At 39.1% G+C, this 18270-nt stretch overlaps 1 protein-coding gene across 1 annotated transcript in view; it reads right to left on the minus strand.

The window, feature by feature from the left end:
• Window positions 1–18270, minus strand: part of csf1rb (colony stimulating factor 1 receptor, b) — a 45062-nt gene that overhangs the window by 16136 nt on the left and 10656 nt on the right. Inside the window, exons 5-12 of the mRNA XM_079835762.1 lie at window positions 15068–15227; window positions 11570–11765; window positions 7113–7234; window positions 6914–7022; window positions 6633–6826; window positions 3826–3941; window positions 3628–3754; window positions 3421–3525 (exon numbers count right to left, since the gene is read on the minus strand). Coding sequence (XP_079691888.1) covers window positions 3421–3525; window positions 3628–3754; window positions 3826–3941; window positions 6633–6826; window positions 6914–7022; window positions 7113–7234; window positions 11570–11765; window positions 15068–15227 — 1129 coding nt within the window. The remainder of the gene's footprint in view (window positions 1–3420; window positions 3526–3627; window positions 3755–3825; window positions 3942–6632; window positions 6827–6913; window positions 7023–7112; window positions 7235–11569; window positions 11766–15067; window positions 15228–18270) is intronic.

Consider the following 18270-nt stretch of genomic DNA (forward strand, 5'->3'; position numbering starts at 1 on the left):
GCATGTTGTCGTATCGACGGATGCCTCTGCCACGGGCTGGGGTGCCATGTGCAATGGACAAGCAGCCGCGGGCTCCTGGACAGGACCCCAGCGCCTCCTGCATGTCAATTGCCTCGAGTTGCTGGCAGTACGGTTCGCCCTGCACCGCTTCCGAGCGTTGCTGAAGGGTCAACATGTGCTTGTCCGGACAGACAACACGGCCGTAGTAGCGTACATCAACCACCAGGGCGGTCTGCGCTCCCGCCGCATGTCTCAACTCGCCCGCCATCTCGTCTTATGGAGTCAGAAGCGCCTGAGGTCCCTTCGTGCTGTCCATATTCCGGGAGTCCTGAACCACGCAGCCGACGAGCTCTCGCGGTTTCAGCCTCTCCCGGGAGAATGGAGACTCCATCCCCGGACGGTTCAGCTGATTTGGGAACAGTTCGGCGACGCACAGGTAGACCTGTTTGCCTCCCACGACTCTTCCCACTGCAGCCTGTATTATTCCCTGACCGAGGGCACGCTCGGCACGGATGCACTGGCGCACAGCTGGCCGCGGGGCCTACGCAAATATGCGTTTCCCCCAGTGAGCCTACTCGCACAGCTTCTGTGCAAGATCAGGGAGGACAAGGAGCAGGTCCTTTTGGTCGCCCCGTACTGGCACGGCCGGACCTGGTTCCCCGAACTCATTCTCCTTGCGACAGCCCCTCCCTGGCCTATTCCTCTGAGACTCCTTACTCAGAGACGGGGCACCCTTTGGCACCCGCGTCCCGACCTTTGGAACCTCCACGTGTGGCTCCTAGACGGGACCCGGCAGGTTTGAGTGGCCTACCACCTACGGTGGTCGCCACCATCACTTCCGCTAGGGCAGAGTCCACTCGGCATGCCTATGCGTTGAAGTGGAACCTCTTCGTCACCTGGTGCTCTTCCCGCCAAGAAGACCCCTGGAAATGTCCGATCGGGTCCGTGCTTGAGTTTCTCCAAGAGGGGCTGGAGCGAAGGCTGTCTCCCTCCACCCTCAAGGTATATGTGGCCGCAATATCTGCCCACCACGATCTCTTGGAGAACAAAAAGGTAAGTCAGCACGACCTGGTCATCAGGTTCCTGAGGGGAGCTAGGAGACTGAATCCTCCTCGCTCTCCTCTCGTACCCTCTTGGGACCTCGCAGTAGTGCTAACTGCTCTGCAGAGACCTCCCTTTGAGCCTTTGCGGTCGGTTGATATTAAGTTTCTGTCTATGAAGACGGCTCTGCTGACCGCATTGGCCTCAGTCAAGAGGGTCGGGGACCTGCAGGCATTTTCGGTTGACGAAGCGTGCCTGGAGTTCGGGCCGGCTAACTCTCACGTGATCCTGAGACCCCGGCCTGGATATGTGCCCAAGGTTCCCACCACTCCGTTCAAGGACCAGGTGGTGAACCTGCAAGCGCTGCCTTTGGAGGAGGCAGACCCAGCCTTGGCATTGCTCTGTCCAGTACGCGCTCTCCGCGCCTACGTAGACATGACGCAGTGTTTCAGGACCTCAGACCAGCTCTTTGTCTGTTATGGTGGAGAGCGGAAGGGAAGTGCTCTCTCAAAGCAAAGGCTGTCTCACTGGATAGTGGACACCATTGCTTTGGCTTACCAGCAGCAAGGCCGACCATGTCCCCTTGGTGTGAGGGCACACTCCACCCGGAGTGTGGCCTCCTCTTGGGCTCCAGCGCATGGCGCCTCGCTAGCAGACATCTGCAGAGCTGCAGGCTGGGCGACACCCAACACATTCGCCAGATTCTACTATCTCCGAGTGGAGCCAGTGTCCGACTATGTACTCGCCCCCCCGAGGGGCCGGTGATGGGCCAGGCTCAGGTGTCTTCGCTTGCTCGCCACTCCACTCCACGGACTGGATGCGTGCGATATTTTCCTCAGGTGAGCTCCCCGAGAGCCCTGAGCTCCTCCAGCACTGTCGACGCCGACATCAGTTCAGTCTGCCCTTTCGAGCCCAAACCCTCATGTCCGGCCAGGTGCCCCATGTGCATGGTTCCCTCCGGCGACCCCCACATGTGTATTTCACCGTAAGTCTCCGCAGTGAGCGGGTTTCTTCCCTTGGCGTGTCCCCGCCACCCCTAGGGTTAAAAATCCACCTTCGGCTGGTACCCTAGAGATCTTCCATATGCAGCCCTTAGCGGGTCATATGTGTCTCTTAAGTCCTCCCCACGGGTAGGCATTTTTGGCATTCCCTCACTGGGATATGCTTCCCAGTGTACCTTGGTATTCCTGTGTTAAGTGGGAGTCCTTCGTCCGTACTAGTCTTACGACAGGGTACTCACACTTACGCAGGGCACTGGAAGACAGCTGAGTGGCGGGATTATATTGGGACCCCCATTCGTTAGTCACTAACGTTACGTCGTAGTGACTGAACGAAAGGGAACGTCTCGGTTACGGATGTAACCCTCGTTCCCTGAGGAGGGAACGGAGACGTAACGTCCCCTTGCCACATCGAGCTGTGTTGCCTGGAACGCAGGAGTTCAGTCTTGGCTCCTCAAGCAGGTAACATAATGCGATATTGCCTCAAAATCATAGTACTATGCAAACCTACAATAATTAAATGTTAAATAAAAAAACTATTTTTATACATAATCTACCTTTATATTTAATTGACCAATGTCTTGCTGCTGACCTTTGATTATGAAAATGACTAGATTTTTTGTTTTTATTGGTAAAACTTTTTTCTCCTGCATCCTATTCTACATTATCCAGAGCTGCGCCCTCTAGTGTTCATGCATGAATTCGCATTTTTACCTCCACCTGAGGCTTATTATTTCAATTTTGGAAAGAAGAGGTCTTTACCTTTGCACAATATAACTTTTTTGTTATTAAAAACAAAAACAAGCCCAGCCCAGGTGAGAAAAAGTAACGCAAAAGTAACGTAACGCATTTCTTTTCTTAAAAAGTAACTAAGTAACTCAATTAGTTTATACTTTTTTAGTTTTTAGTTAATACTTTTTAAGGGAGTAACAAAATATTGTAATGCATTACTTTTCAAAGTAACTTTCCCCAACACTGGATAGGGATTCATTCCAACTATAGCAGTTCCATTTTCGAGGGACCTCAACACTGCATCATGGTGTTGATGCTAAATGAACGCCTTCAGCTTGCGCCGGTGTCTGAAGCATGTGTGAAATCACGCCAATCCTATTGGCCAACAGAGGTCAGGTGACAAAGTGTAGCGTGTCAACAAGACCATAAAAGGACACCTAAATTAGCACCAGAAGACCACGTGTTATGCGTAATGTTATATAACTGGAATACTTATTATATAAAGTAGCCTACACTTTTGACAAATGTAACAGCATATAGTGGGAATAACCTGATCATTTGAGTCATCAATTTTGTGAGACTGAGATATTCATGTATTCACTCCAAATATATAAATTCAGATATATTGATAAAAATCTATTGAACTTACGTTTGAGCATTTTCACTGCCACTCGTGTAACGGTTTCGTCCTTGACCAGCCCGTAAGCGGTTGCTTGCACCACCTTCCCAAAAGCTCCGGCTCCTAGAACTTGTCCTGAAGTAAAAGCAAAGGTTTGTTTATTGCAGTGGTTATTTCTTATAATTAATAACAACACAGCTATGATAATGTAAAACAGTGGGCGCATGGCTACAGTACCAAGCTTCAGCTTATTTCGAGGAAACTCCAGTTTTTTGTTGTATGGAAGTTGGGTGGGGTCAATGAAAGTGTAATTGTTCCCATCATTCACCTCAATGATTTTCCATTGGATTTCATATTTATGTGCCTTAGAAGAAAAAGCGGTGTTAAATTCATGTGTATTGTGTCTTTTGTGAGTACAACAGACGTGAAAAATACCTTTCTATGCTTGTAGAAGAGGATCAACATCCATAGGATCGCCACAGCGAAGGCTCCGGAGAGAACGACAGGGATCAACACTGATGTTGACCACACGAATGTATTGCCAGGAACATCTGTAGACAATAGAGAGGCATCAGATGACAACATTTTCAATGCATAAAATGCTGCTCAATTGCAGGGATATTTACATTTTTATTATGTAACCCCTCCTGTTCGAACCGACCGCTCCAAGCGGGACTCGAACCCGGGACCGCCGGCATGAAAGTCGGACGCTCTAACAACGAGGCTAAAGGCTGTTACCCCTAGCATCAGTCGCTACACTGCAAAAAATGCTGTTCTTACTTAGTATTTTTGTCTTGTTTTCAGTCAAAATATCTAAAAAATGTTACATTAAGAAGCATTTACTAGACAAGCAAAAGTTTTTGTCTTGTTTTGGGGGAAAATAACTCAAAATTAGAGCGTCTCTTGAGATCAGAGGAGTGAGGTTTACTCGCACCAGTGTTAATTTTAACAGCAAATTTTGATTTAGTTTTAGTCATATTTAAGTCACCTGAATTGTTTTTAGTGTTACTCTAGTTTTAGTCGACTAAATATCATACCTAAAATCTAACTAGTTTAGTTAAATTGTAATAAATTAAGCATTTAAGCGTTACATAACCGACTGTCACTTGAGCTGACATTTTGACATTAAAAATACACGAAAGAGCTCAATTCACTTTTTTGTTTGTTTTTTAAACACAGCTATCTAGTTTTTATAACTTTGTATTTCTGTTTTAGTTAGTAGGCCATATCAGGTTAAGCTAAAGCTTCAAATAAGTTTATTTATTTTTATTTATTTTTTTATTTCAGTTAACATTTATTAAATTTCAAGTACTGAAGATTTTTTAAATGGTTTTAGTGAACTATTATAACCCTGATACTTTATTGAATATGTGTCAAATACTGGTCTTTCCTTCTTACAATGGGCCCTATCTTGCACCCAGCGCAATTGACTTTGTACACCGACGCATGTGCCATTCCTATTTTTCACCCGCGCAAAGCGCGCTTTTCCCTCCACAGAAGCACGTCGCTAAACTAGTGAATGAACTTGCGCTACCTGGGCGGTTCAGCGCAAAAAAGGAGGCGTGTTCCGGCGCAAACAATCCCTGGTGCTATTTTGCTGTTCCATTAAACAATTGCGCCACTGACCAGAAAAAACCTAGTCTAAAGTCAGTGGCGCGTTGCGCGTTGTTCATTATGCTATTTTAAGGGCGCATGCTTGACCATAATGTATAGCGTGCACAACGCGCATACACTTTGCTCATGTAATCTACACAGATGCAACAGTTATTTTTGCAAATCATAAATTGTTACACTAAAAAATATTAACACATGAGATGACGGAAATCATTGTGGTGTGCCACGAAGATGTGAAAAAATAGGCATAAATCTAGCTTACAAATTATTCAGGCTAATTGTAGTCTAATAATTAAGGAGACCTGTTTGCCCAATAGTGGCAACTTCTGGCAAGACTTATATGTATATAAGGACATCTGACAAATTGGTTTGTCCGTCAAGAACCAGGAAAAAAAATGGGTGAGGGTGGACGCAGCGATGTCCTCTGCTGGCGTCAGGTCCTGAGTAGAGGCAGATCCACCTCCCGTTACACGGCGTGCCCGATTGATGCTGGCAAGCTTGGACTTTCCCCGTCTTCTGATGTCATTATAGCACTTACGGCACTGGTGCGACGTCCTGGGGATGCCAGCTGATGAAACAATTGTGGCTATTTCCTCCCACGCCTGTTTAACCGACGCTATTTTGGGTGGGTTTCTCCCATCTCCATACAACACAACTTCTCTGTCTTTCACTGCTCTTACAAGAACATCAGTCTCCTCGGCTGTGAACCGCTCCTGGCGTGCGCCTGGTAAATACGCCATAATAATAGCAATCCATAATGGAACTTGCGCACCTGCTTTTAAAGGGAATGTTGGATGACGCTCGGATTGGTTTATTCACGTTACGCCCAAACCACACCTATGAATAATGAAGCTACTTCAGACCAACCCATTTTAGATTTGCGCCGGGCGCAAGAGCCATTTATCCCGCCGGGAAAATAGCAACAGCGCCGAGACCCGCCCACAAAGTTACTTGCGCTTCGCGCTTTGACACTTGCGTTTCAGATCGTTAAAATAGGGCCCTATGAATTAAATGGGAATTAAATTAAATACAGTTTATTGTGTAAGCAAAAAGAATATATAATGCGTAATTATAAACAAGCTCGAAATACACCAGGACTCTTATTTTGAAATGTCTGCTCCTTACAGTTGCAAGAGCTCATTCAAGTTCAGATGACATAAAATAAGCACTGTTACAACCGTCTTAAACACATTACTATATAAACATGGTAAAGTAAACATTGTCATTATTCATCAGCATTAGTTCATAAATAATTGACTGGCATAAATGTGTGTTATTGATTGATTGTGAGCCGCTCTGGAGCTGGATTTGGGATGAGTGAGCCGTGTTTTCCAGCGGTTAGATCAGTTCAACTCAAATGTGCGCATCTGTTACACAGGACATCAGTTCTGACCCGATCTCTTCCCTAATCGACCCTCCCTAACATTTTCGTCTCGTTTTTATTTGTTGACGAAAATAACAGTTGATTTTTGTCATAGTTTTTGTCATCCAACACTAGTTTTTATTTAGTTATCGCTCGTTTTCATCAGTGAAAAAAGGTTGTTGACGAAAATTATGACGAAAATTATTTGTCAACGAAATGAACACTGATCGCACAGCGAGTACTAGCTGGCCTCCGTTACACTTACATGAAATTTTAAAGGTGAAGATGTCACGATCTTCTCCAGCAATGTTTGTAGCCACACACTCGAAGGTTAAATTAGTGTTTGCGTTGGTCACCGGTAACACACTCTTCACCAGCACTGGCTCATACTCTCTGCCGTGTCCCAAAGTGGACTGGGTGGCTGTTAATTCCACAGCTGATGATTGGTTGTATTTACACCTGTCACACAATCATATTAAAATCAGGAAATGAAAAGCCAAATTTCTTATGTAACAAATATATCTGATTTCCAAGAAGCGGTCATACATAGCTCTGGCATCTTCACACTGGAACCACTGAATCCTGGGTATGGGATAACCAATCGCCACACAAGTGGCAATACCATTTTCCCACTTAATTGCAGTGTTAGGCTTCTCTGTATTTTTGGAAAGACGAAAAAAAAGGTAAATCTTTGGTTTCATTCATTTATGAAAACATTTGATGGCTATTGAGCAAATGGACTTACGGTAGACATGAACTGTAAACATTACTGAGGCATTGACACTGGCACTTCTGGCAGTGAAGTTGTACTGACCACAGTCTTGTACTGCAACTTTTCTCAGCAGGATTGTGGACATGTTGCTGTTACTGTCGGATATAAACACACGGTCTAGTTACACAAAATAGTCTTACGATTATTTTGCTCCCATTTCCAAAAGCATTGTAACTTAAAGGGAAAGTTCACCCAAAAATAAAAATCATCCCATGATTTACTCCCCCTCAAGTCATCCGAGGTGTATATGACATTCTTCTGTCAGACGAATACAATCAGAGTTACATTAAATAATATCCTGGCTCTTCCAAGCTTTATAATGGCAGCCCAAAATGTTAAGCCCTAGAAAGTACATCCATCCATCATAAAAGTGCATCTATCATCATAAAAGTGCATCCATCCATCATAAAAGTGCATCTATCCATCATAAAAGTGCATCCATCCATCATAAAAGTGCATCTATCCATCATAAAAGTGCATCCATCCATCATAAAAGTGCATCTCTCCATCATAAAAGTGCATCCATCCATCATAAAAGTGCATCTACCATCATAAAAGTGCATCTATCCATCATAAAAGTGCATCTATCCATTATAAAAGTGCATCTACCATCATAAAAGTGCATCCATCCATCATAAAAGTGCATCTACCATCATAAAAGTGCATCTATCCATCATAAAAGTGCATCCATCCATCATAAAAGTGCATCCATCCATCATAAAAGTGCATCTATCCATTATAAAAGTGCATCTACCATCATAAAAGTGCATCTATCCATCATAAAAGTGCATCTATCCATCATAAAAGTGCATCTACCCATCATAAAAGTGCATCTATCCATCATAAAAGTGCATCTATCCATCACAAAAGTGCATCTAGCCATCATAAAAGTGCATCCATCCATCATAAAAGTGCATCTATCCATCATAAAAGTGCATCTACCATCATAAAAGTGCATCTACCCATCATAAAAGTGCATCTGTCCATCATAAAAGTGCATCCATCCATCATTAAAGTGCATCTATCCATCATAAAAGTGCATCTATCCATCATAAAAGTGCATCCATCCATCATAAAAGTGCATCTATCCATCATAAAAGTGCATCTAGCCATCATAAAAGTGCATCTGTCCATCATAAAAGTGCATCTATCCATCATAAAAGTGCATCCATCCATCATAAAAGTGCATCTGTCCATCATAAAAGTGCATCTATCCATCATAAAAGTGCATCCATCCATCATAAAAGTGCATCTATCCATCATAAAAGTGCATCTATCCATCATAAAAGTGCATCCATCCATCATAAAAGTGCATCCATCCATCATAAAAGTGCATCTGTCCATCATAAAAGTGCATCTATCCATCATAAAAGTGCATCTATCCATCATAAAAGTGCATCCATCCATCATAAAAGTGCATCTATCCATCATAAAAGTGCATCTATCCATCATAAAAGTGCATCCATCCATCATAAAAGTGCATCTATCCATCATAAAAGTGCATCTAGCATCATAAAAGTGCATCCATCCATCATAAAAGTGCATCCATCCATCATAAAAGTGCATCTATCCATCATAAAAGTGCATCCATCCATCATAAAAGTGCATCTAGCCATCATAAAAGTACATCCATCCATCATAAAAGTGCATCCATCCATCATAAAAGTGCATCTACCATCATAAAAGTGCATCCATCCATCATAAAAGTGCATCCATCCATCATAAAAGTGCATCCATCCATCATAAAAGTGCATCTATCCATCATAAAAGTGCATCCATCCATCATAAAAGTGCATCTAGCCATCATAAAAGTGCATCCATCCATCATAAAAGTGCATCTACCATCATAAAAGTGCATCCATCCATCATAAAAGTGCATCTATCCATCATAAAAGTGCATCCATCCATCATAAAAGTGCATCTACCATCATAAAAGTGCATCCATCCATCATAAAAGTGCATCTATCCATCATAAAAGTGCATCTACCATCATAAAAGTGCATCCATCCATCATAAAAGTGCATCCATCCATCATAAAAGTGCATCTACCCATCATAAAAGTGCATCTATCCATCATAAAAGTGCATCTAGCATCATAAAAGTGCATCCATCCATCATAAAAGTGCATCCATCCATCATAAAAGTGCATCTATCCATCATAAAAGTGCATCCATCCATCATAAAAGTGCATCTAGCCATCATAAAAGTACATCCATCCATCATAAAAGTGCATCCATCCATCATAAAAGTGCATCTACCATCATAAAAGTGCATCCATCCATCATAAAAGTGCATCCATCCATCATAAAAGTGCATCCATCCATCATAAAAGTGCATCTATCCATCATAAAAGTGCATCCATCCATCATAAAAGTGCATCTAGCCATCATAAAAGTGCATCCATCCATCATAAAAGTGCATCTACCATCATAAAAGTGCATCCATCCATCATAAAAGTGCATCTATCCATCATAAAAGTGCATCCATCCATCATAAAAGTGCATCTACCATCATAAAAGTGCATCCATCCATCATAAAAGTGCATCTATCCATCATAAAAGTGCATCTACCATCATAAAAGTGCATCCATCCATCATAAAAGTGCATCCATCCATCATAAAAGTGCATCCATCCATCATAAAAGTGCATCTATCCATCATAAAAGTGCATCCATCCATCATAAAAGTGCATCTAGCCATCATAAAAGTGCATCCATCCATCATAAAAGTGCATCTATCCATCATAAAAGTGCATCTAGCCATCATAAAAGTGCATCCATCCATCATAAAAGTGCATCTACCATCATAAAAGTGCATCCATCCATCATAAAAGTGCATCTATCCATCATAAAAGTGCATCCATCCATCATAAAAGTGCATCTGTCCATCATAAAAGTGCATCTATCATCATAATATATGCCTGGCAATAAAATAAAGAACTTCTGAAGCGAATCGATGTGTTTGAATACTCTCTTCCGTATTCAACTTGCGCATAAAGTGTAACGTCTCTCTTAGCTCAAACCGCTTACGCTACGTCCGATGTCATCGTCACACCAGTTACACTTTTTTCTTAAGTTTAATACAGAAGGCAGTCCGCCGGAAGCTAGATATTTACTTTATAACATGTTAAATATGGATATTTTTCTTACACAAACCCATGGCTTCGCTTCAGAAGGCCTTTAGTAACCCCCCGGAGCTGTGTGGAGCAGTTATATGATGGATAGATGCACTTTTTTGGGCTTCAAATTTTGGGCTGCCATTCATTGCCATTATATATTTTTTTAATATAACTCCGATTGTATTTGTCTGAAAGAAGAATGTCATATACACTAGAGGTCTGCATTCGCACAGCGGGACCCGATCAGTTTTCTGTCTTTCGATCGGTCGGTCGGGAAGAAAATCATTCTAAGCGGTTTGCGAGTGAACACTGAGTGAATTTTAAGCGGGAGCAGGACAAAAAAACAGTCCCACGCAGACCTCTAATATACACCTAGGATGGCTTGAGGATGGCTTCATTTTTGGGTGAACTATCCCTTTAAGTAGTACTGGAAAATAGTAATAGATTTACGAGTACTCTAGGGTAACCTTTAGACGACTAAGAGCATCATAAGCATGCAGACTTATGCGGTCATCTTAGTTAATTGTAAAATTATTTAAATTTTCAATCATAATAAAATTAATTTGTAAATTCAGGGAAAACATAACAACTATGATCAATTGTTGTTGTTCATCTACACCGCGGACTCTATGATTCATTTAGCTGATCCGTAAACCTTGAAGAGATAGTTCCACCAAAAATGAATATTTAGTCATTAATTCCTCACCCTCATGTTGTTCCAGATCTGTGAGACTTTCACTCATCTTTCTAAATCTGAGAGCTTTCTTTCCCTCTGTTGACAGCTACGCAACAACCGAGCAGATCTCGGCCCCCTTTGATTACCATAGTTGGGGGTAAAAATACTACGGGGACTGAGATCTGCTCGGTTATAAACATTCTTCCAAATATCTTCCTTTGTGTACAGCAGAACAAATACATTTATACAGGTTTGGAAAGACATGGGGGTGAGTAAAGAATGACAGAATTTTCATTTTTGGGTGAACTATCCCTTTAAATCTGTTCATCATATAAACTGATTGAGTCTCTTCAAAAAACTCGGACTAAACCGCTCAATTCATATGGGTTAGTTTCACGATCTCTGTGTCAAAGTGGTAGTTGTGTAGACTGTCAATAGAGGGAGAGAAATCTCTCAGACTTCATCAAAAGTGTTCCAGGGATGACAGAAAGTCTTACGGGTTTGGAACGACATGAGTAATTTTCATTTTTGGGCGAACTATCCCTTTAAGAGGCCCATTATCTACTAGAACTGATCTAGGCTCAGATAACCTTATCACTCTAAGCACAAAAACAAATTAACTAAAAGTTTGTTTAACCTTTTATGTATCCTGTGAAATGTTTCCTCGGGTGTGTGATTCGATTTGGGAGTTTTCCAAGATGCCCACTCAACTTCTGGATAAGCTTCAATTTGCACACTGAGTTTAACGATATCCCCTTGCATCACCTCAATATCCGTTCCTTTCACCTTGTGTTCAGAGGACAGGATGGGAGTAAGCTTAATGTAGGGTTGATCTGGAAGAAAACACCAAGACCTCGACTTAAACACAGTTTCACAGACACATCTTACATCGGTAACACTTTAGAATACAGTTCCGTCATTAATGAACAAATGAGTAACGCATTAGTAAGACGTAACTACTATTAACTAACAAGAAACTTTAATTAAGTTGTTTGCCTGATGTCAGATCAAGACGCATTTAATTATTTGCATTTGTAACAGTAGACATGATTTTATAAATATTTATAGGCTACTTTTATATTTTGGAGCACCTTACCCCACCCCTGCTATAAACCTACTAGGGGTGTAATGGTACACAAAACTGACGGTTCGGTACGGCAGGTTTACAAAATTGCTTTTTATTTATTTTTGTTAAACAGTGGTTTACTGAAAAAAAAGTGATATTGCGGTAAACTATATAGGGAGCCCTTACTTGCACATTAATATTAAAGGTTAACAACAGAGCCCAAACTATTAGCCTAAATTCAGTTGCTATTTATTTGCAGGTATAATAATTATCACTCAAATAACAGTACGCTAACATGTAAACTTCACATTAGGCAGTTTTTGCAATAACTTCTAAATCTAATTATAAAATAGTTTTTTCTCCAATTTGTTGTTGAAATATAATCATTTATACACAGTGTCTGTCATTTTCATGACTTATGATTTATTTAAACATACATTAAATAATCCAAACATCACTAACAGGTTAAGTAGAATATAATGAATATAACGGCTAATATAATGAATATAACGGCTAATATAATGAATATAACGGCTAATATAATGAATATAACGGCTAATATAATGAATATAACGGCTAATATGACAGCTAATATAATGAATATAACGGCTAATATAATGAATATATTTAGAGAAAGAGTTGATTTCTCTAGTGAATAAATTCTGTGGACACTGAATGACTGCCTGAGGTAAATGTGATGCGATTGCACCACATATGATGCGTGACAGTAAGTTGTAATGTATCCTCAACATACCTTCAGATGTTCATTCATGTTTATTCTTTAGCAGGGGCGGGTCTAGACAATTTTTGGTGGGGGGGCAGGCTGGGGCACAGACTCAGAGAGGGGTGGCACATTTAAATACATGTAAACAGTGAACCAGTATAAATAGCCCTACACTGGAGGTAATAATACTGTATATTATTGATGACAAAACGTATTATAATGAGTGAAAAGGAATTCAAAATGAGCAACTTCAAATGTGATATGAAATAACAAATAACTCAACAGTAGTAGAAGCACATGGGCTGTGGTAAATGCAATGCAAGCAAGATTTTTGGTAACCACAGTCATACAGACGTAACACGACTTGGCCATTATTTGTTCGCCAGCTAGAGGACGCATGACTTTAAAACGTAAATAAAGTTTGTAATAAGGTGCTTGAAAAACGACCTATAGAGTCTTTCTTTTTGGAGGACGGTCTGAAAACTTATAAAACTTTACAATAAGGGTGCACTAATATGCATTAAATGATGCTTAACTAAAGCACAGATAATCATGAGTTAATGTGTGACTCATGAAGAACTAAACCATGTATTAATGATTACTGCATCAGCAACTAATGAACATTATATATGATTCATAGATTAAGTAATATATGAATTGTTATGAGTTAAATGTGTCATAATGTAAATAATTTCCTAATAACATATTATATTAACTAATAATGTAAATTAATATGTTAATTACCACAATGGGTCAAAGCCATGTACTTCAACTTCCATTTGTCTGCTTTATTAATCATAAGTGAATAATTTACAATGGTATTATTATGTTATGACTTTACTTGTTGAGGCGCATGACTATTAACTAATTAAAAATGAATTCAAAACCCATAACCACAATGACATATTACTTAACAATTAATTAACACTCATGTGCCTCAACAAGTAAAGTCAACTCCCAATGTCAACTCGTCTGTGTTTGACAACAAAAATGTTTCTCAGAAATCAATATCCAGTGCGTTAAAAAGTGACCGAGCATCAAAATGTGATGAGTTGGGAGTGAGAACATGTTGCCCAGAGGACTACTAAGAACTAGATTAATAATTAAGATGAATAATGCATAATATATTATTCATTCTAAAGTGAAAGTCATAGTATTGACTCATTAGTAATGATTTGGGTCAGTATTATAAAGTGAAAAACACAATAAACCTCTAGTAATGACTGAGGTCATTGTAAGCTTTAGAGGTTTTTGGATAGTAATGACTTCTGATGGATTTGGTAACACTTGAGTAATTACTTGTGTTACCATGTTTTTCATGTAATTATTTCAGAAGGATGTAGTAACACTTGTAGTAACACATTTTTCTCCATTAGGTCACCTAATGGGGTTTTGGTTTCCTTGCCACTGTTGCCTCTGGCTTGGCGTGCTCAGTTGGGGACACTAAATTTTTCAACTAAACATCGAAATACATCTAAATAATAAACTAAATTAACCATTTAAACTAAATTACTGATCAAATTATTGATCTAAAGCCCACACTGTCACTGTATGATACTTGAAATTTTTCCAGAATGGCTATACAGCTGAATAAAATTATGCTGCATTATTTTCCTGTTTAACACTGTAAAGCTGCTTTGAAACAATCTACATTGTTAAAAGCGCTATATAAATAAAGTTGACTTGACTTGACTTGACTTCATTGATTACAATTCAAAACTTTACAAAAACCTCTAAAGCTACAATAACTTCAGTCATTATTAGAGAGTTATTGTGTTTTTCACTTTAATACTGATCCCAATAATTAGTAATTCCTTCTGAAGGATTTGGTAATGCTTGAGTCATTACTAGTGGGTTACTATGACCTTCACTTTAGTTATATATTATGCACTATTCATGTTAATTATGAATCTTCTGTATATAGTAGTTCTTAGTAGTCCTCTGGTAAATGTGAAAAAAATAGTAGTTAAAAGTTCACTTTGTAACTTTTCCGTCCGCTAGAGGTCGCCTGTTCAAAAAAAAGGCGCAGAAATAGTTGGAAACATTTGGGATATTGTAAGTACTCAACTGACAAAATATATAACACTGGCCTAGTGATTTTTGGATATTTTACTGAAATTTTTTTACATAGTGCACCTTTAATGATTAGCCAATAGTGAACTACCACATTCAACTGAGCGCTATTACTTACTAATTAGAGTTTATTGTTAGGTAATAGAAATTACTATAATGTTAATATTGCGTTACTCATTTGTTCCTGTAGTTATTCATTAATGACGGAACATTATTCTAAAGTGTTACCCTTAAATCTTTTGAGTATCACTCTCTGGTGTAAAGAAACCTACCAACAACTGTAAGAACTGCTGTGACACTGTTTTTCCCAGCTTCGTTCCACCCGGTGCAGGTTAAATTCCCTGTGTCCGACATGTTGACTCGATGAATAGTTAAAAGGGCAGTGCTGCAATCTTTACACCGTTTGTCTTTCTTTGTTTCATGATTCAACACCTAAGTATGAGAAATCATGACCATTACAGTGCAGAGAGCATTCAAAACAATCGTACAAAAATAATATTTGCTGACAATCAGGAACTGAAATGGATTTAGAGGAACTGAATTGAATTGAAAACAGGTCCCACCTTATATTACAGGAATAGTTCACTTCAAAATAAGAATTTACTCACACCCAAGATGTTCATGTCTTTCTTTCTTCAGTGAAAATGAAGTTTTTTGAGGAAAACATTCCAGGATTTTTCTGCTCATAATGGACTTCAATGGGAACCAACGGTTGAAGATCCAAATCAATGCAGTTTCAGAGGAAGAGCTTCAGAGGCTCTGACCGATCGCAGACGAGGAATAGAGTCTGATCTAGACAAACCATTGGCCACATTTACAACACAAATACACATTTATATACTTTTTAACCTCAAATGCTTTTGCACGATGTATGACGCCATCACGTCGGAAAGGTCATGCTTGACGTAGGTGAAAGTACCGACCCAGTGCCGAAAAACTTCATCTCATGTTCTCCTTCAACTTTAAAATCGTCCGACATCGTTGTTTTACCTTTATTTGTGTAAAGGGCATTTGATTTAGTCGGTTTAGTTGATTTAACACTGGGTCGGTACTTCCACATACGTCACGCGTGACCTTTCCAATGTGATGGCTTCATATGTTATGCAAAAGCTTTTGAAGTATATAAATGTTTTATTTTTTTTTTGAAAATGTGGCAGATGGTTTGTCTAGATCAGACTCTATTCCTCGTCTGGGATCGGTCAGAGCCTCTGAAGCCCTTCCTCTGAAACTGCATTCAACTGTTGGTTCCCATTGAAGTCCATTATGAGCAGAAAAATCCTGGAAAAACTTCCTTTTCAACTGAAGAAAGAAAGACATGAACATCTTGGATGAGATGTGGATGAGTAAAATATCAGTAAATTCTCATTTTGAAGTGAACTAATCCTTTAAGTGTCTTTACTATGTACAAACATTTAAATGAATCATTTGAGTTGCACTTTATTTTACAGTATGTGTACTTACATTGTAGTTACCCAAGAAAGCACTGGTAATATAAGGTAACTACATGGGTTAAGGTTAGGTACAGGGATAGGTTCAGGGGTTAGTACCTAGTTATAACTGAGTTATTGATATTATAATAAGTACATAGAATGCAGGGTAGGGCTCCCCAGCCGTTGTAAGTTCTTTCTTAAATTGGAACGTTAAGTCCACACTAGAGGCTTAGTAACTACTAGCTAGTTTGTGACTAATTGTGACTAATTGTGACTAATTTGCACTATTTGTTCATAAAGGAACACGCAACTATTTTTGAAAATAGGCTAATTTTCCGTCTCCCCTAGAGTTAAACAGTTGAGTTTGACCGTTTTTGAATCCATTCAGCCGATCTCCGGGTCTGGCGGTAGCACTTTTAGCATAGCTTAGCATAGATCATTGAATCTGATTAGACCGTTTGCATCTCTTCTGTAGTTACATAGTGCACTAAGACCGACGGAAAATGAAAAGTTGTGATTTTCTAGGCCGATATGTCTAGGAACTGTACTCTCAAGAAAATATCGAAAATCTTTGGTCATTTTTTGAGCGAGATGCTAACGGTCTAATCTAAAAGTGCTACCGCCAGACCCGGAGATCGGCTGAATGGATTCGAAAACAGTCAAACTCAACTGTTTAACTCTAGGGGAGACGGAAAATGAGCCTATTTTCAAAAATAGTGGCGTGTTCCTTTAAGGCAGAATGCATCCAATAGTAACCTTCAAATACATGAGCAGAAGTTGTGTTGAAACGCTGTGAATTTCAGTTTATCCTTCATTCTTACTACTTTTGCCTCACGTAGGCCTAACTAACGGTAAATTAAAAGTTTTCATTAAATACGATACTTAATCATGCATAACATAAAAGTGCTTGGATAAATAACATTCAGAAACTGTATTTGAAATGAAATTAATATTCAATAAATAAGGATCAATAAATAAATTGGGGGAAAAAATTCAAGGGAAAAGTAATTAAACTACAGTAACTAATTACTTAGTAACTACACTGAAAAAAAAACAATAAGATTTACTTATTTTTTCTTTGGCAAGTTTTTTGCACGCATATTTTTAAAGTAAATTTCACATATGGAATTAAGTAAACTCTACTTAACTTAGTTGAAGTTTCCTTTGCAAAACATTTTACTCAAAAAAACATTGAATTAAACCACACTTTTAAAGTGCTTTACTTAGAAATATCTAAGTGAATAACACAATAGCTATTGTGTAAATACGGCACCTGAACATAGAGACTCAATACTTGGGACACAATTCACAGTGACAGTAACATTTAATGGATCGTTTTTGAATATGAATGTGTCATTTTGAGTAGAAAATGAACTCAAAATGGCTAAATCTAACAACAAAAGCAATGATAAAACAGTGTACATACAGCTGGAAAACAGCCAAAAATTAACCTCCTTATTTATTCAAACCCCACACTAATAAAAATTATGTGTTGGATTTACTTAAAATATATATGCAACATTTTTGCATCACACTTTTTAATTAAACCCAACTTGGAATAATTTTACTTAAAATGAACAAGAAAACCTTTGCTATATGTACTTACATATTTGAGTTCACTCAACATTCTTTACTTAAAAATATATGTAACATGCAAGTATGTGCAAGTTGTGTTAACTTAACATTACTTAGTAGATTCTATCGTGTTACATATATTTTTAAGTAAAAAATGTTGAGTGAACTCAAATATTTAAGTACATATAACAAAGGTTTTCTTGTTAATTTTAAGTAAAAGTATTCCAAGTTGGGTTTACTTAAAAAGTGTGATGCAAAAATGGTGCATATATATTTTAAGTAAATCCAACACATCATTTTTACCAGTGCAGTGCATGATGGGAACACCAGTATCAGAAAAGTTTATTTGTTTTACTTGCGCTTTAATTTCTACATGCTTGAATTGAGTACTAATATAGAATTCACTTCCTTTTTTAATTCTTAGCTGAACTAACATTTTTTTCTGTAGTATTTACTTCACCACAAAATCA

Source organism: Gobio gobio (assembly GCF_949357685.1).
Source record: "Gobio gobio genome assembly, chromosome: 14".
In the NCBI taxonomy this organism is placed as follows: Eukaryota; Metazoa; Chordata; class Actinopteri; order Cypriniformes; family Gobionidae; genus Gobio; species Gobio gobio.